Below are 18,023 nucleotides of genomic sequence, written 5' to 3'. Positions count from 1 at the left end.
ATACACGCCGGTCTGACGACAAAATAAAGTTCTGAACTTTGTTAAACGACCAGCGATATCACAGCAGGATCCTGATCCTGCGTGTCAAACTAAACGATATCGCTAGCCAGGACGCTGCAACGTCACGGATCGCTAGCGATATCGTTTAGTGTGAAGGTACCTTAACTCTGGTTCGTTACTTGCTTGAGACTATGCTTGTGAATGATGTTTGGTCTAATTTATTACCTCAGCTAAACAAGAATATTAAACACTTTTTTTTTTTAATGATCATCTTTTAATCAAAGCTTACATATAGTCATACAGTATCACATGTAATATTGAGCTCAAGGAGGCAGTTTAGGACACAGAAATTCAAAGAGCACCAAAAAGGAATGCCTGGTTCATGCACTTGCCATTCAGGCCCCAGGCCTCAGTCAGAAGTGTCCCTTAATAGTAAGTAAAGATTGGCTCATAGTTCCATATACCGTATGTTTAGACTCAGCATTATCTTGTTGGGAAGTTTAGCATGTGTATGCATTAAAAGAAAGTTAATACACATTGCTGTGGTATATGTATAAAAGCAGAAATCATGGAAAACCTCCAATTTGCTGCTGGGCCAAGCTCCTTTTCTAATTACATTCAACCTTGTGATAAGAATAAATTGAAAACATTTTTTAAATGATTGCATTACATGTGAGAATGAATGAGAATAACTTCAGTGATGTACATAAAGAAGTGTAAGGAAATTATGTAGTGTGACTAATACAACAAATCCATTATCAAGGAATAAGTTAAACTACGCTGCTCTCGAGATTTATTTCCTACAAAAAGGAATCTCAGCATATATTTTGAAAGTCTGTACTTTCAATTTGCTCTTGGAGAATCATCTTCAATTGGTTATGCATTGCATTGTAAATATTTTTTCATTGTTATGCTTCTTCATTTTACATTGGAAATAAAATATATGCCTGTCTGGAATTAATAGTGAAAACAAAAGTTCTATCCCATCACTTCAGGTTACAGCTAATTTTACATCTGCAAAGCTTGTCCTAAACTTGTAAAAGTTTTAAGGTCACACTTAATCTGGCCATAAGTGTTAGATAGCTGTGGTCTGACAGTTATCTCTCCCGACTTCTCTATACACATGAACATAACTTAGCTGAGCATTCATGGATTTTCAATGGTAAGGGAGGCAAGAGTTGCTGTTAGATGCCTGTGGCTGCCACGTATCTCCATGGAATGCAAAATTAGGGAAAGCGATCGTTGTGTAAAAGTGTGGATCTAGTTTTGGTAAGAGATTATGCTCTGCTCACCTGTAAGAACTTGTGTATAGCAGGGACAACACTGTAGATTCTACTATAGATGGTTGCAGCTTCAATCACTGGTCTTGGCACATACTGCCAGAACTGGAAAGACTACATATTAAAATCAGAAAAAAATTGCGGGCTACCAGTGGATGAAGGATCTCCAAAGTCAGATAGACGAAGAGTTTGTATTGTATGACACGTTTCAGAGTTGATCCAACTCCATCTTCAGATACCTTGAGGAAGGAGTTGGAACAACTAGGAAATGCATCATAAAATAAAACTTTTCATTTACCATACTTTGGACAGCCTTCATGCACTGGTAGCGCCTGGAATATCCGTTAAGTTTTTCTGATTTTCATATGCAGCCTTACCTCCATGGAAAACACAAGGATGGAGCATTCAAACCACCTGATCCTTAGGTCCAGCCAACACCATCTGCTGGGGAAGATCTGGGAGTGCCCCATATATACTAGATAGTTGAATATTTTTTAATTAAAGTGGTTCTCCGGGAATTAAAAAAAAGAGAGAAAATGTAATTATGAATAAATTCCTAAATCAATTTAATAACTAAATCACAATCACTTTGTCTAGAGAAGTAATCACAATAAAACTAAAATAGCTGTCACCTTTTTACAGTGTCAAAAACCTGTCCGAGATTGTTAGGACAGATGCTTATGAACATGTGCGGTAGGAAACTTCTTTCCTGTGACTTGTAGATATTTATATTTTTATTCACAAAGACAAGGCACACAGCAGTGTGAGCACACTCTTCTTAGCTTGGCACCTCTGGTGTCTCCAGTAGTATTAGTGAAGTACATCTTTCTACACGTGAAAGGGGCAGTTTCATACCACATATGCTTTCCGGCACCTGTCCTAAAATTCTAGAACAGGGTTCTCTTAGTAAAACAAGGCCACACACTTTTAATTTAATCATGATTACCTCACAAGACAGATTATGATTTGCTAATTAAATGTATTTAGGAACATATTTATATTGACATTTCCTTTAGTTGTTTAGTTTTTCTATTTTTGAAGAACCCCTTTAAAATAGACAATTTAGTCTACTTCTAATCTAATGTATATCAAATTCAAAAACTACAAAATGACAAACCATTTTCCCGTCATGAGTTGGCCACATGTTGATTGAAAAAGTTTCTACTAAAAGAAAAGTGTTCAGAAAGCAACAGGGAATAGAAAAATGTAACTCTTCTAGAAATTGAAACAATTTTACACTGGTTGATTGTTGAGGATAAGGTTTAGGATTTTTCAGATGTGTCATTAGGAGTTTCAGTATTGTATAACTAGGAAATATATTATTGCATCTAACCAACATATAAATCAACATATTTTAATATTATATGCCTATAATTTTTACAGTTTTACAGTCTTTACTTAAGAGGACATCTACTAAAAATCTAAAATAGTCAATACTAAATTAGGATGAAAAAAATGGCTTAATTTTGGCAAGATATATATTTTTTTTACTTTCAAATGTGTTAACTCGATAATTTCAAAGTATCATGAACTTACAGTGCTTGATCTTGGACTTTAGCCAACCACCATTGCAAAATTATGGCACAGAGTTAAAACCCCTGCAATTCTGCAAAATGAGACATAGCCACAGATCCTAAAGAGAGGAAAGAAAAGTTTTGTAACACTTCTGTTGTCCACCCTTAACTCTGCTACCCGTCTAATTCATCTCTCTCCTCGCTACTCCTCCGATTCCCCCCCTCTGCAAATCTCTTCACTGGCTCCCAGTCCCTCAGTGTATCCAGTTCAAATTACTAATACTGACCTACAAAGCCATCCATAACCTGTCTCCTCCATATATCTCTGAACTAATCTCCCGATATCTTCCCTCACGTAATCCTCTCAAGACCTCCTTCTCTCCTCCACACTTAAGGTACCTTCACATTAAGCGACTTTGCAACGATAACGATAGAGATCCGTGACGTTGCAGCATCCTGGATAGCGACATCGTTGTGTTTGACACGCAGCAGTGATCTGGATCCTGCTGTGATATCGTTGGTCGTTGCTGAAAGTCCAGAACTTTATTTGGTCGTCAGATCGGCGTGTATCGCCGTGTTTGACAGCAAAATCAACGATGCCAGCAATGTTTTACAATGGTAACCAGAGTAAATATCGGGTTACTAAGCACAGGGCCGTGCTTAGTAACCCGATGTTTACCCTGGTTACCATTGTAAATGTAAAAAAAAAAAAACCAGTACATACTCACATTCCGGTGTCTGTCACACGTCCCCCGCTGTCCCCTTCCCGCACTGACTGTGAGTGCCGGCTGTAAAGTAAAAGCAGAGCACAGTGGTGACATCACCGCTGTGCTGTGCCTTACGGCCGGCACTCGCAGTCAGTGCAGGAAGCAGATGCCGGGGGACGGTACGGACACCGGAATGTAAGTATGTAGTGTTTTTTTTTTTTACATGTACACTGGTAACCAGGGTAAACATCGGGTTACTAAGCGCGGCCCTGCGCTTAGTAACCCGATGTTTACCCTGGTTACCCGGGGACTTCGGCATAGTTGGTCGCTGGAGAGCTGTCTGTGTGACAGCTCTCCAGTGACCACACAGCGACGCTGCAGCGATCGGCATCATTGTCGATATCGCTGCAGCGTCGTTTAATGTGAAGGTACCTTTATTCACTCCTCACCTAACCACCTCCAAGACTTCTCCCGAATATCCCCCATCCTCTGGAATTCTTTGACCCAACACGTCCGACTATCAACCACATTCGGATCCTTCAGACGAAACTTGAAAACCCACCTCTTCAGGAAAGCCTACAGCCTGCACTGACCCCGCTGCCTCCTCATCACTACCGAAGCTACTGCCTCACCAACACTGGAGATCCTGCAACCCTCAACCTATTGTCTCCTTCCCCACCATCCTCTAGAATGTAAACCCGCAAGGGCAGGGTCCTCACCCCTCTGTATCAGTCTGTAATTGTTAGTTTGCTTACTGTAAGCAATATCTGTAATTTGTATGTAACCCCTTCGCATGTACAGCACCATGGAACCAATGGTGCTATACAAATAAATAATAATAATAATTTGCTCACTAGATAGTGCTCAGTGAGCATTGTGCAGTGAGCAGGACCATTATAACTACTGATATATTATAGGACTTGGTATTCACATGATCTCTGAGTCTCTGCCCAGCAAAGCAGAATTACTGGGTCCTATCAGATGGAAATTAGTTCTACCAATGACTTCTGTCACTATAGTGGGCTGATTAGCTATGTGTGTCTCTTCACAACAAATTTGGGAAGTGTACTATGGCACTAGCAAAGGAGATTTTTGAGGACCTCAGAAGAAGAGTTATTGATGCCCATCATGCTTGGAATCTTTACAAAAAGATCCAAAGAGTTTGGAGACCATCAATCCACAGTCACACAGTCAAACAGATTGTGAACAAACGGTGGAAATGTTAAGCCATTATTAACCTTTTTTTGTCATATATAGAAGCCATGGTGAAAAAAAATACTGTAATTTTTTTTCACATATATTAGATGGCTCTGCTTCAAACAGTGTATATAAGCTCACGGTCTTCCTTTTATCAGACAGGCATGAGACTTGCAGAGCTTAGAATCAGTGGTCAAGACCAGAGGACATAACAGTACTGTACATGTAACACATATACAAGAAGTAACCAGAAAACACACACAGAGCACATACATAGTGAGTGCAGAGATAATCTTATAAATGTGTCCCTGCTGTGTCCTGTGTAATGGCTGTGTCTGACCGTGCAGGAACATGGTCTGATCATACCACAGCTCCTGGGCAGGGGAGGAAGCAAACTAGTGTGTCTGCTGGGTCTTCTACACTCTGCATTCATCAAAAATGAAGTCATACAGTATAAACTCAGTATCAGCCATAGCCCCTACCTCATATGCTTGATTTATGATGAGCTCAGGGTATGGGAGATGCAGCAGAAACACTTGCTCATATGATAAAACAGGCAGAGTAATGTTTTTCCTCATACCACTGCAAACAATTGTGATGTCATCTGTATAATCACATATTCTTATTCCCCAGGGCTTGGAATTATTTGTATGTGCAGATCATATCCCTGTACAATCAGATACAGCCATTACACAGTACACAGCAGGAGCACAAGTATAAGATTATCTCAACAAAGGGACATTTTTATAACACATCTAATTGTAGAACTTACTGTTATTCATCTATTAATTAAAATGTACTTGGCTCATGGGACAGTCCCTTTAAATACTCACTTGCTATATTTTTAATGGTAAATGAATGGTTCACAATTTCCAAAGGATCCAATCATATATCCACTAACATTGTGAAGAACCGCTGGTCCAGGCTATAATCAAACACAAACCATCTATTTTTAAGAATATTCATGTGGCCATGCCAAAATAGTTAGCTTCTAATGAACATTATACTGTGTGAGTGTGCAACAAACTATCAGAGACCATCTGGAATACATATTTTGCTGAAAGGCTATGGCCCTTTCTTAAATAAAAGCCTCATATCAGCTTTCAAGCTTCAGTACAAAGAGGACATTGATTTGGGAACAAACCTGAGCTCAGCTTTCGTAATATTTGCCCTGTAGCATATTTTATGAAATAATATAATCTGATTTTGAAATGCTCTATATAATTTATTCCTTTTTCTCCTTTTTCTTATCAAGAGTTTGGAAGAAATTTGTTCCACAGATAATTTTCTGATTGTTTAATACTTTTTTGATTTATGCGTCAGAATCACCGAACTAACTATTATAGTGCCCCCTAGTTTCATGTAGATCAATGTAAAGAGGAGAATATGTGAAAATATAACAATGAATCCAATCAATATTCCTTAAATCCATTAGGAATGGCACCAACGTCTAAACTAGGCAACCCTTAGCAGTCAATAAATACTTTCCTTGATTTGACTTTGGGGAATTAAATGAGACATAATAAGCAGGAGAAAAAGTCTTCTGAATATAGAAATATTCTTATATGCTGGAAAAGTGCAGCTTGTTTATTCATAGAGCTTACATGTTCATGGGCAGCTGAAAATGGTTTATCTGATTGGAGAAAAAAATTAGCAAGTAAATTTAATACAGTGCCATGTAAAAGTTTGGGGATCCCTTGGTCAGAATTACTGTTATTGTTAACAGTTAAGCAACTTAAAGATGAAATGATCTCTAAAATGCCTAAAGTTAAGGATGACACATTTCCTTTGTATTTTAGCCAAAACATTCAGGTTTTACGTTTGAAAAATTACAAAATGGAAAAATGGCGATGCAAATGTTTGGACACCCTGCAAGGTTGGTTAGTACCTAGTAGCACCTCCTTTTGCAACTTACTTTTGCAACTTTGTAGCCAGCCAAGAGTCTTTCAATTCCTGTATGAGGGATTTTCATTCATTCTTCCTTGGATAAGTCTTCCAGTTCTGTGAGATTCCTGGGTCGTCTTGTATGTACAGCTATTTTGAGGTCTAGCCACAGATTTTCAATGATGTTCAGATCAGGGAAATGTGAGGGTCATTGTAAAACCTTCAGCTTGCACCCTTTAAGGTAGTGTATTGTGAATTTTGACTTGTGTTTAGGATCATTATCCAATTGTAAAGGTCATCCTCTTTTCAACTTCAGTTTTTAACAGATGGTATTATGTTTGCATGAAGAATTTGTTGAAATTTAACTGAATCTACAGTATTCTTCCATCTACCCATGAACCATTGGCTGCAACACACTCCCAAAGCATGATTTATCCACCCCCATGCTAAATGGTTGGCGAGATTTTCTTTTCCTGACATTTTGTGCCCTTTTTGATCCACACATATCTTTGATCATTGTGGAAAAAAGAATTCTATTTTAACCTCATTACTCCATTGAAATTGTTCCCAAAATGCATCAGACTGTTTAGATGTTCTTTTGTATATTTTTAACTCTTAATTTTATGGTAAAAAGAGGTTATCTTCTGATGACTCTTCCATGAAGGCCATATTTGTGCAGATGTCTCTGAATAAGAGAACAATGTACCACAACTCCACAGTATTCTAAATCTTTCTAAAGGTCTTTTGCAGTCAAGTAGAAGTTCTGACTTGCCTTTCAAGCAATCCTATGAGAAGCTCTCACTGAAATTTTGCTTGATTTTTCAGACCTTATCATGATCTCCACTGTTCCTATTAACTGACATTTCTTTATTACATTTTGAACTGAGGAAAGGGCAACTTGAAAACACTTTGCTTTCTTCTTATACCCTTCTCCTGCTTTGTGTGCCTTCACCATTTTCATTTTCAGAGTTCTAGGCAGCTGCTTAGAATAAACCATAGCTGCTGTTTTTTGACACAAGGTTAGAGGAGGCTGGGTTTTCATAAAGCTAGGAAATTTGCATCACCTTGCCTTTTGCTAATGATGATAGTGAACAAGACATTGCCACAATGAGTTAAGGCTACGTTCACATTTGCGGTGTGCGCCGCAGCGTCGTCGCCGCACCAAAACGCATGCGGCGTGCGGCCCTATCTTTAACATTGGGGCCGCATGGCGCCGCATGTACATGCGTTGTCATGCGTTTTGGTGCGTTGTACGCTGCATGCGGCGTTAGGGCGCACCTGTCAGGGCGCGGCAAACGCAACATGTTGCATTTTTTGGGCGGCGCAGACTTTGGAAAAAACGCATGCGTCGTGTTTGCGTCGTGTTTGCGTCGTCGATGCGGCTTTTTTCCCATTGACTTGTATTGACAACGCAGACGACGCAAGTACTTGCGTCGTGGTGCGTTGTACGACGCATGCGTTTTCCAATAAAAAATGCAAAACATTGTCTAGACTTTTGTCTAGACCAAAAAAAACCACTATATATAGAGAGAAAAAAAGGGGTTTGGCATTGTCTTTCACAAGGCTATTCACTACAGACAAGACTGAGAGGAGAATCTGCTTTCCAAACCTGTAAGTATATATTTCTCTTTGCATATTTTTTATTCTGTGTGTTATTTTTTGATTTGGATTTAATTTGTGCAATGTTTGGTCTGTGCTATTGTACGGTTATGGCACTGTGGGTTGTTAGTGAAAAATTGTGTTTTTTAATCTTGTTTTGATGTACTTCTGGCGTTATATGATGGCGTTTATTGTCACCGGCCTTGCTTGGTTTTGGATTGGTTTTATGGATTTGGGGTTGTTCTGGTGTCATGCGGTTGTTCAATGTCTTTAAATTTGGCAGATTTTTATGTTAAATTTCTGTTGCATGTTTTTCTGGTTTCTATTGTTGGGGGTATCCGTATGGCATTTTCTTGGCTCATGTCTTGCTGTGTTTTATGCTGTTGGCATTTTTTTTTCTTTCCTTGAGTGTCTTTTCTTGCTGGTGGGGGGGCTGCATTTATGATGTTTCATTTGTATTGTATTGTTCTGTGCTGCTATGCCATTCTATTTTCAATTGTATTTTCCCTTTTTTTTTTTTTTTTTTTTAACTGATGGTTTTATGTCGTTTTCCCCATGGCTTCCGTATGTATCTCCTTTCTTGAATGTTTCCATTGAGAAGTGTGTAGTATGGCCTCTTTTTTTTTTTTTTTTTTTTTTTAGTTGGGGGCCTTTTTTTTAAAATTTATTGTGTTTTCTTTTCATTTGGACTATGTTTTATCTTTTGGGTTGCTGTATATTGTAACAGCGGTTGTCCCGTAATGTTTATTGCTTAGTATCTAGAATGTTATTTAGCGCCTTTTTCTGATGTATTTTGGTGGATGTCACCAGATGGTGTTGTTTTGGATTATGTCTTGTTGTAATTGTAAATTATGGCGTTCATAAGTTTGCTTTATTTCATTGTGCCTTTTTTTTTTCCAGTAGAAATTTTTAGGTGTCTATTTTTTCTGAATTTTATTTGGTTCTATTCTTGTATTGTTTCTTCTATTGTATTCTCTTGCAATGTATGGCGTTGTGGTGTCGCTTTTTGAGTTTGCATTGTCCTATCAGTCAACAGTCATTTGTGGTTGTTTTAATGTTTTGGGCCTATTTTACTGTATGTGGCATTGGATGTAATTTTTTGCTCATTTTTTTCATTGCAGAACAAACTTGCAAGAATGCCAAGTTCTTCGGAGCATAGCCAATCGGCGCGGGGGAGTGCGGTGAGTAATTATGTCTAGTTGCTTACAATTCGCTGCCATTTGTAGCATTGACAATAAATTTTGTATACAATTTTTCCAGGCTTCTTCAAGTGAGGGGGAAGACGGTCAGCGGGAGCAGAGAGATCGGGGCCAAGATGTGGCGTCAGGCCGGCGAGTGAGTATTTTTTTTCTTTATTTATTTTTTTTTCAGTAGCATCCTGCTGTGAGGAACATTACATTTGAGGAGCATCCTGCTTTCACTAGGGATGTTTACTAAGCTTAGGCCCCCGTCACACATAGCGAGATCGCTAGCGAGATCGCTGCTGAGTCACTAGTTTTGTGACGCAACAGCGACCTCAGTAGCGATCTCGCTATGTGTGACACGTACCAGCGATCAGGCCCCTGCTTTGAGATCGCTGGCCGTGTTGGAATGGCCTGGGCCGTTTTTTGGTCGTTGAGGTCCCGCTGACATCGCTGAATCGGTGTGTGTGACACCGATCCAGCGATGTCTTCACTGGTAACCAGGGTAAACATCGGGTTACTAAGCGCAGGGCCGCGCTTAGTAACCCGATGTTTACCCTGGTTACCCGGATGCTGCAGGGGGACTTCGGCATCGTTGAAGACAGTTTCAACGATGCTGAATTCGGTCCCCTGATCGTTGGTCGCTGGAGAGAGCGGTCTGTGTGACAGCTCCCCAGCAACCACACAACGACTTACCAACGATAACGGCCAGGCAGTATCGCTATTCGTGATCGTTGGTAAATCGCTATGTGAGACGGGGCCTTTGTACATTATAGATTTTCAGGGCAGCAAGTATTGGGGGAAGGTAAAATAAAGTTGAACTCCCTGCACACAAACATTCCAAAACACAGGTGTAGAAAACATCAATATACATACATCAAATGGCAAAGGATAGGGCAAAGGTACCTATCATTCCAGGTACTGGTGGTTGTTATTATTTGCATATTTTTAACCTATTTGTTTTCTAATTTTTCTAGGTTTCACAACGGGACCAAGGAGATACTGGAATTGATGTTGACCTCCTGATCTCCAGCATCCAGGAGCGTGGCCCGTTGTGGGACAGCCGTGACCCTCGGCACATGGACCAGGTGGTGTCGAGGCGTTTGTGGGCAGAGGTGGCAAAGTCACTGTGGGATGGCTTTGACAGTGCCTCAGCGAAGGCCAAAGGCAACTTTAGTGAGTATTGCAGATACGCTGCTATGACCCATCTTGCCAGGATAAACACAACCGTGTGTGATGCGATCAACGCCTAAACTTTGCATCGCTCACGGTTGTTTTATCCTTTTAAAATGCTAAATATGTAACCATTTTTTTGTCTTTACATTCACAGTGAAAAAGTTGAGGACCAGATGGCGATCCATGAAGGACTGTTTCAATAAGGGGATCCGTGCTGCGGAGGAGCAAGCTCGGAGTGGTGCTGCTGCGTCCAAGTCGGTGCCGTACAAATACAACAGGGCCCTCCAGTTCTTAAGACCGGTCCTTACCCGCCGACAGTAAGTATTTTGGCCACATAACATATTGCACAGCCACATTGTACATTGCCCAGACACATAGCTTATTGCACAGCCACATAGTACATTGCCCAGCCACGTACATTGTGCATCCACATAGTAGATTGCCAGGCCACTATATAGCAGCCACATAGTACACGTTCTAGCTACATATACACATAGTATATTTCCAAAGGAACATAGTGTATTGGCCATCCATGTAGTCATTGTAGCATTTTGGCCATCCTTTTACCCTAGTGGAATGGTATATAGCCCATTAGTAATTTTTTGGTTAGGCGTGAGTCATTGTAGTCCATGACAGGTTACGTTCTGAGTCAGGGTAGTTCTGATCGCATGAATAATGATGACGTCTGGATCACATGATCCTAACGTCATGGCCGTTCCTGCGATCAGATCAGCAAAGTGTATTTATTTATTTTTTTTTTTTATAAATGTTTTTTTTTACTTTAAATTTTTTACTAATTTTGCGGCATAGGCAGCATCAAGAAAGATTTTTTTTTTTTTAAATGTTTTAAAACGATGACAGAGGTATGCATTGACTTTTGCAGCGGGAATGACCAGTCATTTTCTACCGTAGGTATGTCCATGATTGTTATCGTCAGCCCTAATGGTCAGCTTGCGGTAACAATCAGCAATTTATTATAGGCAACACACACTGTGAGACAGGGGATTGTAATGTATTGATGTGTCATGTAATGTTAATTTTTTAACAGGAGTTGGCGTATGTGATAGGTTATTAATTGAAGACTAATTTTTTCCTTATCTTTTCACAGGACACACAGCAGCACCCTCCAGCGAGCTCCCCCCTGTGAAGCGGAACTTCATGGATCGCCATCTGACCCGTCACAGCCCTCCCACAGCGACAGCAGGCTTGCACCACCATCATCTGGAGAACCGGCTGCCGGTACATCAGGTTTTCCCCTGCCCGAGGCCTCTGGCGCACCTTCGTTCGGGAATTCCCGACAGCGCCAGCGGGCCTCGGACAGGTCAGTCATGCCCGAATTTTTGCACTTGGGCACGGTGTTCCAGAACGGTTTCAAGGCGTTGAGCGATAAAATGTCCAGTATGGAACGGCGCCTTGAAATCCTGGAAGCCGAGCTCTCAAATCCGGCAAAGCATTTTTTAAGCACAATTGCTAAAGGCATGGTGGAAAACCTTACGCCGGAACTCCAGATTTCGGTGATGCAGGACTACAACACTTCCTACGTGAGGGCTCTGCAGCAGTCTCGGCGCATGCAGTCAGCGACACTGCCAGTAGTACCGTCGCTGGCTAGCATGACTCCGACTACTGCTGCAGAGCCACTCCAGCCAACCCACCCTGGTCCAAGTGCCGAGCGACGCCACCACAGGCACCATAGCAGTGTGCCGCCGACTCCTGCTCCTGCCAGGCCCTCATCCTCCCGCAGCCATCATTCTAGGGGAGATCGTGGAAAGAAAAGAAAACACAAAAGCAAGAGGACACGCACTGAGGCTCTGGCTGCTCCAGTACAAACAACAAGTAGACGTAGGGGCTCTAGCCGCAGTAGGAGCAGCCAGAGCCAACCAAGAACCTCACAAAGGCTCGTGTTGCCTCCTCCCTCCCCTGCAGAGGTGGCGGTTTGCTCCCCATTAGACCTGCCATCCAGCCTCCTGGACTATAGGTCCACATCCTCCTCCTCCTCGTCGTCGTCATCCTCATTTTCCGCTCCCCATTCCGAAAAAGATACATACCATTCCCCCTTTGTGGCACAGGTTGATACCCCCTAAGTTTATTTCCCCTTTTTTTTTTCTGTTTCCCCCCAATAAAAATTTTTGGTTGTAATACAATATTTGCTCTTATTTACCTGTATACTTCTCAGCAAGTCACACCGTGCGCCGTCTACACATATTTTGTGCTTCAAACAACTCATATATGCAATGTCAGACACTATTTTTACCATTTTTATTTTGCCTTTTTTGGTGTGTCTCTCATTGCTGTATGAGGTGTTCACAAACAATAAAAGTGTATGAGGTGTTTTCAATCACTAAGGCTATGTGTCCACGCTCAGGATTGCATGAGGATTTGGTCATGATTTTACATAAGTATTTGTAACCCAAAACCAGGAGTGGGTGATAAATACAGAAGTGGAGCATATGTTTCTATTCCACTTTGCCTCTAATTGTTCCACTACTGGTTTTGTATTACAAATACTGAAGAAAAATCGTGACAAAATCATCATGCAATCCTGAACGTGGACACATACCGTAAAGGTACCTTCACACTTAGCAATGCTGCAGCGAAACATACAATGATGCAGATCACTGCAGCATCGCTATTTGGTCGCTGGAGAGCTGTCTGTGTGACAGCTCTCCAGCGACCAACGATGCCGAGGTCCCCGGGTAACCAGGGTAAACATCAGGTTGTTAAGCGCAGGCCGCCGCGCTTCCGATGATTACCCTGGTTACCAGTGTTAAATGTAAATAAAACAACAGTACATACACTCAGAATTGCGTCCCCCGGCGTCCGCTTCCCTGCCCTGACTGAGTGACGGCCCTAACAGCAGAGCGGTCACATCACCGCTGTGCTGTGCATTCACTTTCCGGCCGGCGCTCAGTCAGTGCAGGAAGCATACGCCGGGGGACGCGAAGATGAGTATATGTACTGTTTTTTGTTAAAACTTTCACACTGGGAAACAGGGTAAATATCAGTTTACTATGCGCCGCCCTACGCTTAGTAACCCGATATTTACCCTGATTACCATTGTAAAACATCGCTGGTATCGTTGATTTTGCTGTCAAACACAACGATACACGGCGATCTGACAAACAAATAAATATGTTATATGGTATGGTATAAATTTTGTCTTTGAAGCAGGGTAGAAAACTTAAGAAAATTTTTTTATTAAAACACAACATTTTAAAAACAAAGGGTTCCAAGTTTTTTAGATAAGGCACATTACATTGGTGAACTATTTTTAGCATAGTCACACCAGAATACAGTCCAACAGTTTACTACACCATTGTATCTTGCCATGACAGACGGCCAACATCTGACACAAAATAGGCCGCAAAACGATCCCTCATCTGCGCAATTTCCACACTTGTCCTCAGAGGATGATCATGGAAATTGGGCAATGGGTTGGCTATGGTTTCATCGAGATCAACGTTCAGTCTCTCTTTGGCCAGAATAAAATTGTGGAGAACCACACACGCCTTCACCACCTCATCCACTGTCTCAGTTTTCAGATTAATGGCGGATCCTAATATCCGCCATTTTGAGACAAGGATGCCAAAGGCGCACTCCACAGTCCTTCTGGCCCTGGACAGTCTGTAATTGAACACCCTTTTCGTATGGTCCAAGCCCCGACTGGAGTAGGGTTTCAATAGGTTGGCAGACATTTGGAATGCCTCATCCCCAACCACAACAAATGGCATCGCAGGGCCTTCGGTGTGGGGAAGAGGTCGTGGCTGGGGGAAATTGAAATTGTTGCCATATAATTTTTGGCCCATATCCGAGTCTTTAAATGTGCGCGAGTCATTTGAACGGCCAAACGCACCAATGTCGACTGCGAGAAAACGGCAGTCCGCACCGGCAATTGCCATCAGCACAGTGGAAAAATATTTTTTGTAGTTGTAGAAAAGGGATCCACTTTTCCCTGGCTTGGTAATCCGTATGTGCTTGCCATCCACCGCGCCAATACAGTTTGGAAACGAACACACTTCCTCAAATTTCTCGGCGTTGGCCAACCAGATATCGCTTGTAGGGACGGGTAAAAATTCTTCCCGGAGATTATCCCACAAAGCGCGGCAGGTCTCAGCAATAATTCCGGAGAGAGTGGAGACTCCAATCCGGAACTGAAATTGAAGGGATCGCAAGGTCTCTCCGGTAGCCAGGAAACTGCCAAGAAGATAAAGAAATTACATTAGTACATTGCAATTTATAAAAGTACATTGACCATACCACCCCCAACAAAAATTAAGAAAAAAAAAAAAAAAAAAGGGAAGATGTGAACGTAGCCGAACATATCTCAGTCATTCAAACAGCTACGTACCGTAGAGTCACCAGCAGCCGCTCCTCTGCGGATATAGCTCTCCGGAGCTGAGTATCCTGCCTGCTAATGGCTCCTTCCACCCGACGCAGAAGATACCGGAAGCTCTCCTGAGACATCCTGGTGTACTCGAAATATTTCTCCAGGTTCTCATTCAGTTCGCCAAACAAGCTATGGTATGCTCCACGGCTCTCCCGGACTTCCAAGATAGGGTGTATCCAAAATCGGCGATGAATCCATCTCCGTTTTTCTCTTTCTCTTTGATGAGCACAGGCGACAGCATAGGCATGAGCCAAGGCAAATTCCATCTCCATATCCATGACGATACTGTCCATGGGACGCTCCATCATGAATACCAGCAAAATGGGAGGAATTCATGTCTGCCATGGTATATATACACAATTACATAAACACCAACCCTCTTCTAGCCATTGGTGGCCCTTATCTATTGTGTAGACACTTTTTTTTGTGGGTGGGATGAAGAATGACTCACTGCACAAAAAAACGCATGCGGCGCAAAACGCTGCGTTTTTTGTTGAAAACGCAACTGCGTTTACAAAAAACGCTGCGTTTTGCGCCGCATGCGTTGAAAGCATGCGGCGCAAAACGCAGCGTTGTGCATGCGTTTTGCTGCGTTTTTGTTTGCGTTGTGCGTTGCGGCGACGACGCTGCGGCGCACACCGCAAATGTGAACGTAGCCTAATAAAGGTCTGAAACCTTGGTCAAAGTTATCTGAGTACACAAATCTCCAAGGCTATATGCATTAAAGCTCTTTATTTCAGTACTTTATTGGTTTCTATGGGAAGCATACAGGTTTATTATTTTTCTGTTTAAGCCCTAATTTTGTGTATGTCTCGAACTAATTTTTACTTACCTTTAATAATAAAGATCATCAGCATAACAAAAATCATAACTGACATCTCTGGTTTCAAAAAATGAAGCAATCTGTAATTAGATTAACAAGCTAAAATTATCAACATAAATGTATAATAATAATAGTGATAATAATAAACCGGATGGATAGCAGGGGTAGGGTGGTAGACAGAAATGAGAGAGGAAATGAAGAGCAGTACAGGACTGTGGAGAACTTTGTCGATGAGATTTATACATTTTTGTGTTACTCTGTAGCAGATGGGTGACCAGTGAAATAACTGGCACAGGGGGAGGCATCAGTGTAGCTGCAGGACATAAATATTACCCTAGTTGCTGCATTCAGGATAGATTGGAAAGGGGTGATATTAGTAAGAGGGAGACCATTTGATAGAAAGCTGCGGTACTGCAGTTGAGAGTGAATAAGAGTGACAGTAAGATATTTTGTAGTTTCAAAAGTAAGAAAAGGATGGATCATTAAGTTGTTTTTGATACTCAGGAGACATGAGGAAATGAGTTAGTAAGAATGTAGGGAGTGAATGAAAGATCGAAATCAAATACAACCATATGAAAGGCAGGCTTGCAGCTTGGGAGTTATGGTAGACCTGCAAACAGAAATGGCAATAACAGGTTTAGGTACTGTATGTTAATAGAGGAAAGAAACATAGTTTTTGAGAAATTCCATTTCAGACAAAGGGAGTAAATGATGACAGCAAATAGAGACAGCAAAAAGACAATCACTGGTCATTTGTAGTGAGTCACTGGTGATGCCAGAAGATGATGTGTATAATTGATTGTCATCAGAGATGGTTCTGAAAATCTGCTGATGAGTATATCTGTTCATATGTGTTTAAAGGTACAGGGGGAAGTATGTTATGTCTAGCTTTGGGCATCTATATATATAATTGTCTAAGGGTTTTTCTGTCTGTCTGTCTGTCTGTCTGTCCTGGAAATCCCACGTCTCTGATTGGTCGAGGCTGCCAGGCCTCGACCAATCAGCGACGGGCACAGCATGGCGACGATGATGTCATAAAGGTTGCCTCGACCAATCAGCGACGGGCACAGTCTGCGGCGAATTCGCCTCGACCAATCAGCGACGGGCACAGTATCGACGTAGATGTCATAATGGTTGCCATGGCGATGATGATGTCATAAAGGTTGCCTCGACCAATCAGCGACGGGCACAGTTTGCCGCGAATTCTGGAATCATCATTGTCCATATACTAAGGGGACATGCATATTCTAGAATACCCGATGCATTAGAATCGGGCCACAATCTAGTCTATATATATACAGTAATTGTCTAAGGGTTTTTCTGTCTGTCTGTCTGTCTGTCTGTCTGTCCTGGAAATCCCGCATCTCTGATTGGTCAAGGCCGCCAGGCCTCGACCAATCAGCGATGGGCACAGCATGGCGACGATGATGTCATAAAGGTTGCTTCGACCAATCAGCAACGGGCACAGTCTGCCGTGAATTCGCCTCGACCAATCAGCGACGGGCACAGTATCGACGTAGATGTCATAATGGTTGCCATGGCGATGATGATGTCATAAAGGTTGCTTCGACCAATCAGCGACAGGGCACAGTCTGCTGCGAATTCTGGAATCATCATTGTCCATATACTACGGGGACATGCATATTGTAGAATACCCGATGCATTAGAATCGGGCCACAGTCTAGTCTACTATATAATTGTCTAAGGGTCACTTCCGTCTTTCTGTCTGTCTGTCTGTCTTTCTGTCTGTAATGGAAATCCCAAGTCGCTGATTGGTCGCGGCAAAGCAGCCATGACCAATCAGCGACGGGCACAGTCCAGCGGCAAAATGGCCGCTCCTTACTCCCCGCAGTTAGCGCCCGCTCCATACTCCCCGCAGTCAGCGCTCACACAGGGTTAATGGCAGCGTTGGCGGACCACATTATGCAGTGGTGTAACGCACTCCGTTAACGCTGCTATTAACCCTGTGTGACCAACTTTTTACTATTGATGCTGCCTATGCAGCATCAATAGTAAAAAGATCTAATGTTAAATATAATAAAAAAATAAAAAATAGTTATATACTCACCGTCCGTCGGCACCTCGGATCAGGAACAGGCCTTTCCTGCTCCTCTCGACGCTCTGGTGACCGCTTCTTGCATTGCGGTCTCACGGATGATGACGTAGCGGTCTCGCGACACCGCTACGTCATCATCTCGCGAGATCGCAATGCACTCTTGGGACTGGAGAGCGCAAGGAGCATCGGTAAAGGCTTTGCCTGCATCCAGGGGCCAACGGA

The 18,023-nt window shown here is 42.1% G+C and overlaps 1 protein-coding gene across 1 annotated transcript; it reads left to right on the top strand.

Annotated features, from left to right (window-relative positions):
* Positions 1-10,721: 10,721 nt before the first annotated feature.
* Positions 10,722-12,634, top strand: LOC143799841 (uncharacterized). The gene is made up of 2 exons (XM_077281165.1): positions 10,722-10,855; positions 11,647-12,634. Exons 1-2 carry the CDS (start codon positions 10,722-10,724, stop codon positions 12,617-12,619), a joined length of 1,107 nt encoding a protein of 368 aa, XP_077137280.1. The 3' UTR covers positions 12,620-12,634.
* The last annotated feature ends 5,389 nt before the right edge of the window (positions 12,635-18,023 follow it).

The sequence above is a fragment of the Ranitomeya variabilis genome, chromosome 1 (assembly GCF_051348905.1).
Source record: "Ranitomeya variabilis isolate aRanVar5 chromosome 1, aRanVar5.hap1, whole genome shotgun sequence".
Taxonomy (NCBI): Eukaryota; Metazoa; Chordata; class Amphibia; order Anura; family Dendrobatidae; genus Ranitomeya; species Ranitomeya variabilis.
The sequence above is the reverse complement of the archived record's forward strand: the minus strand, read 5'-3'. Positions and strand labels throughout refer to the sequence as shown.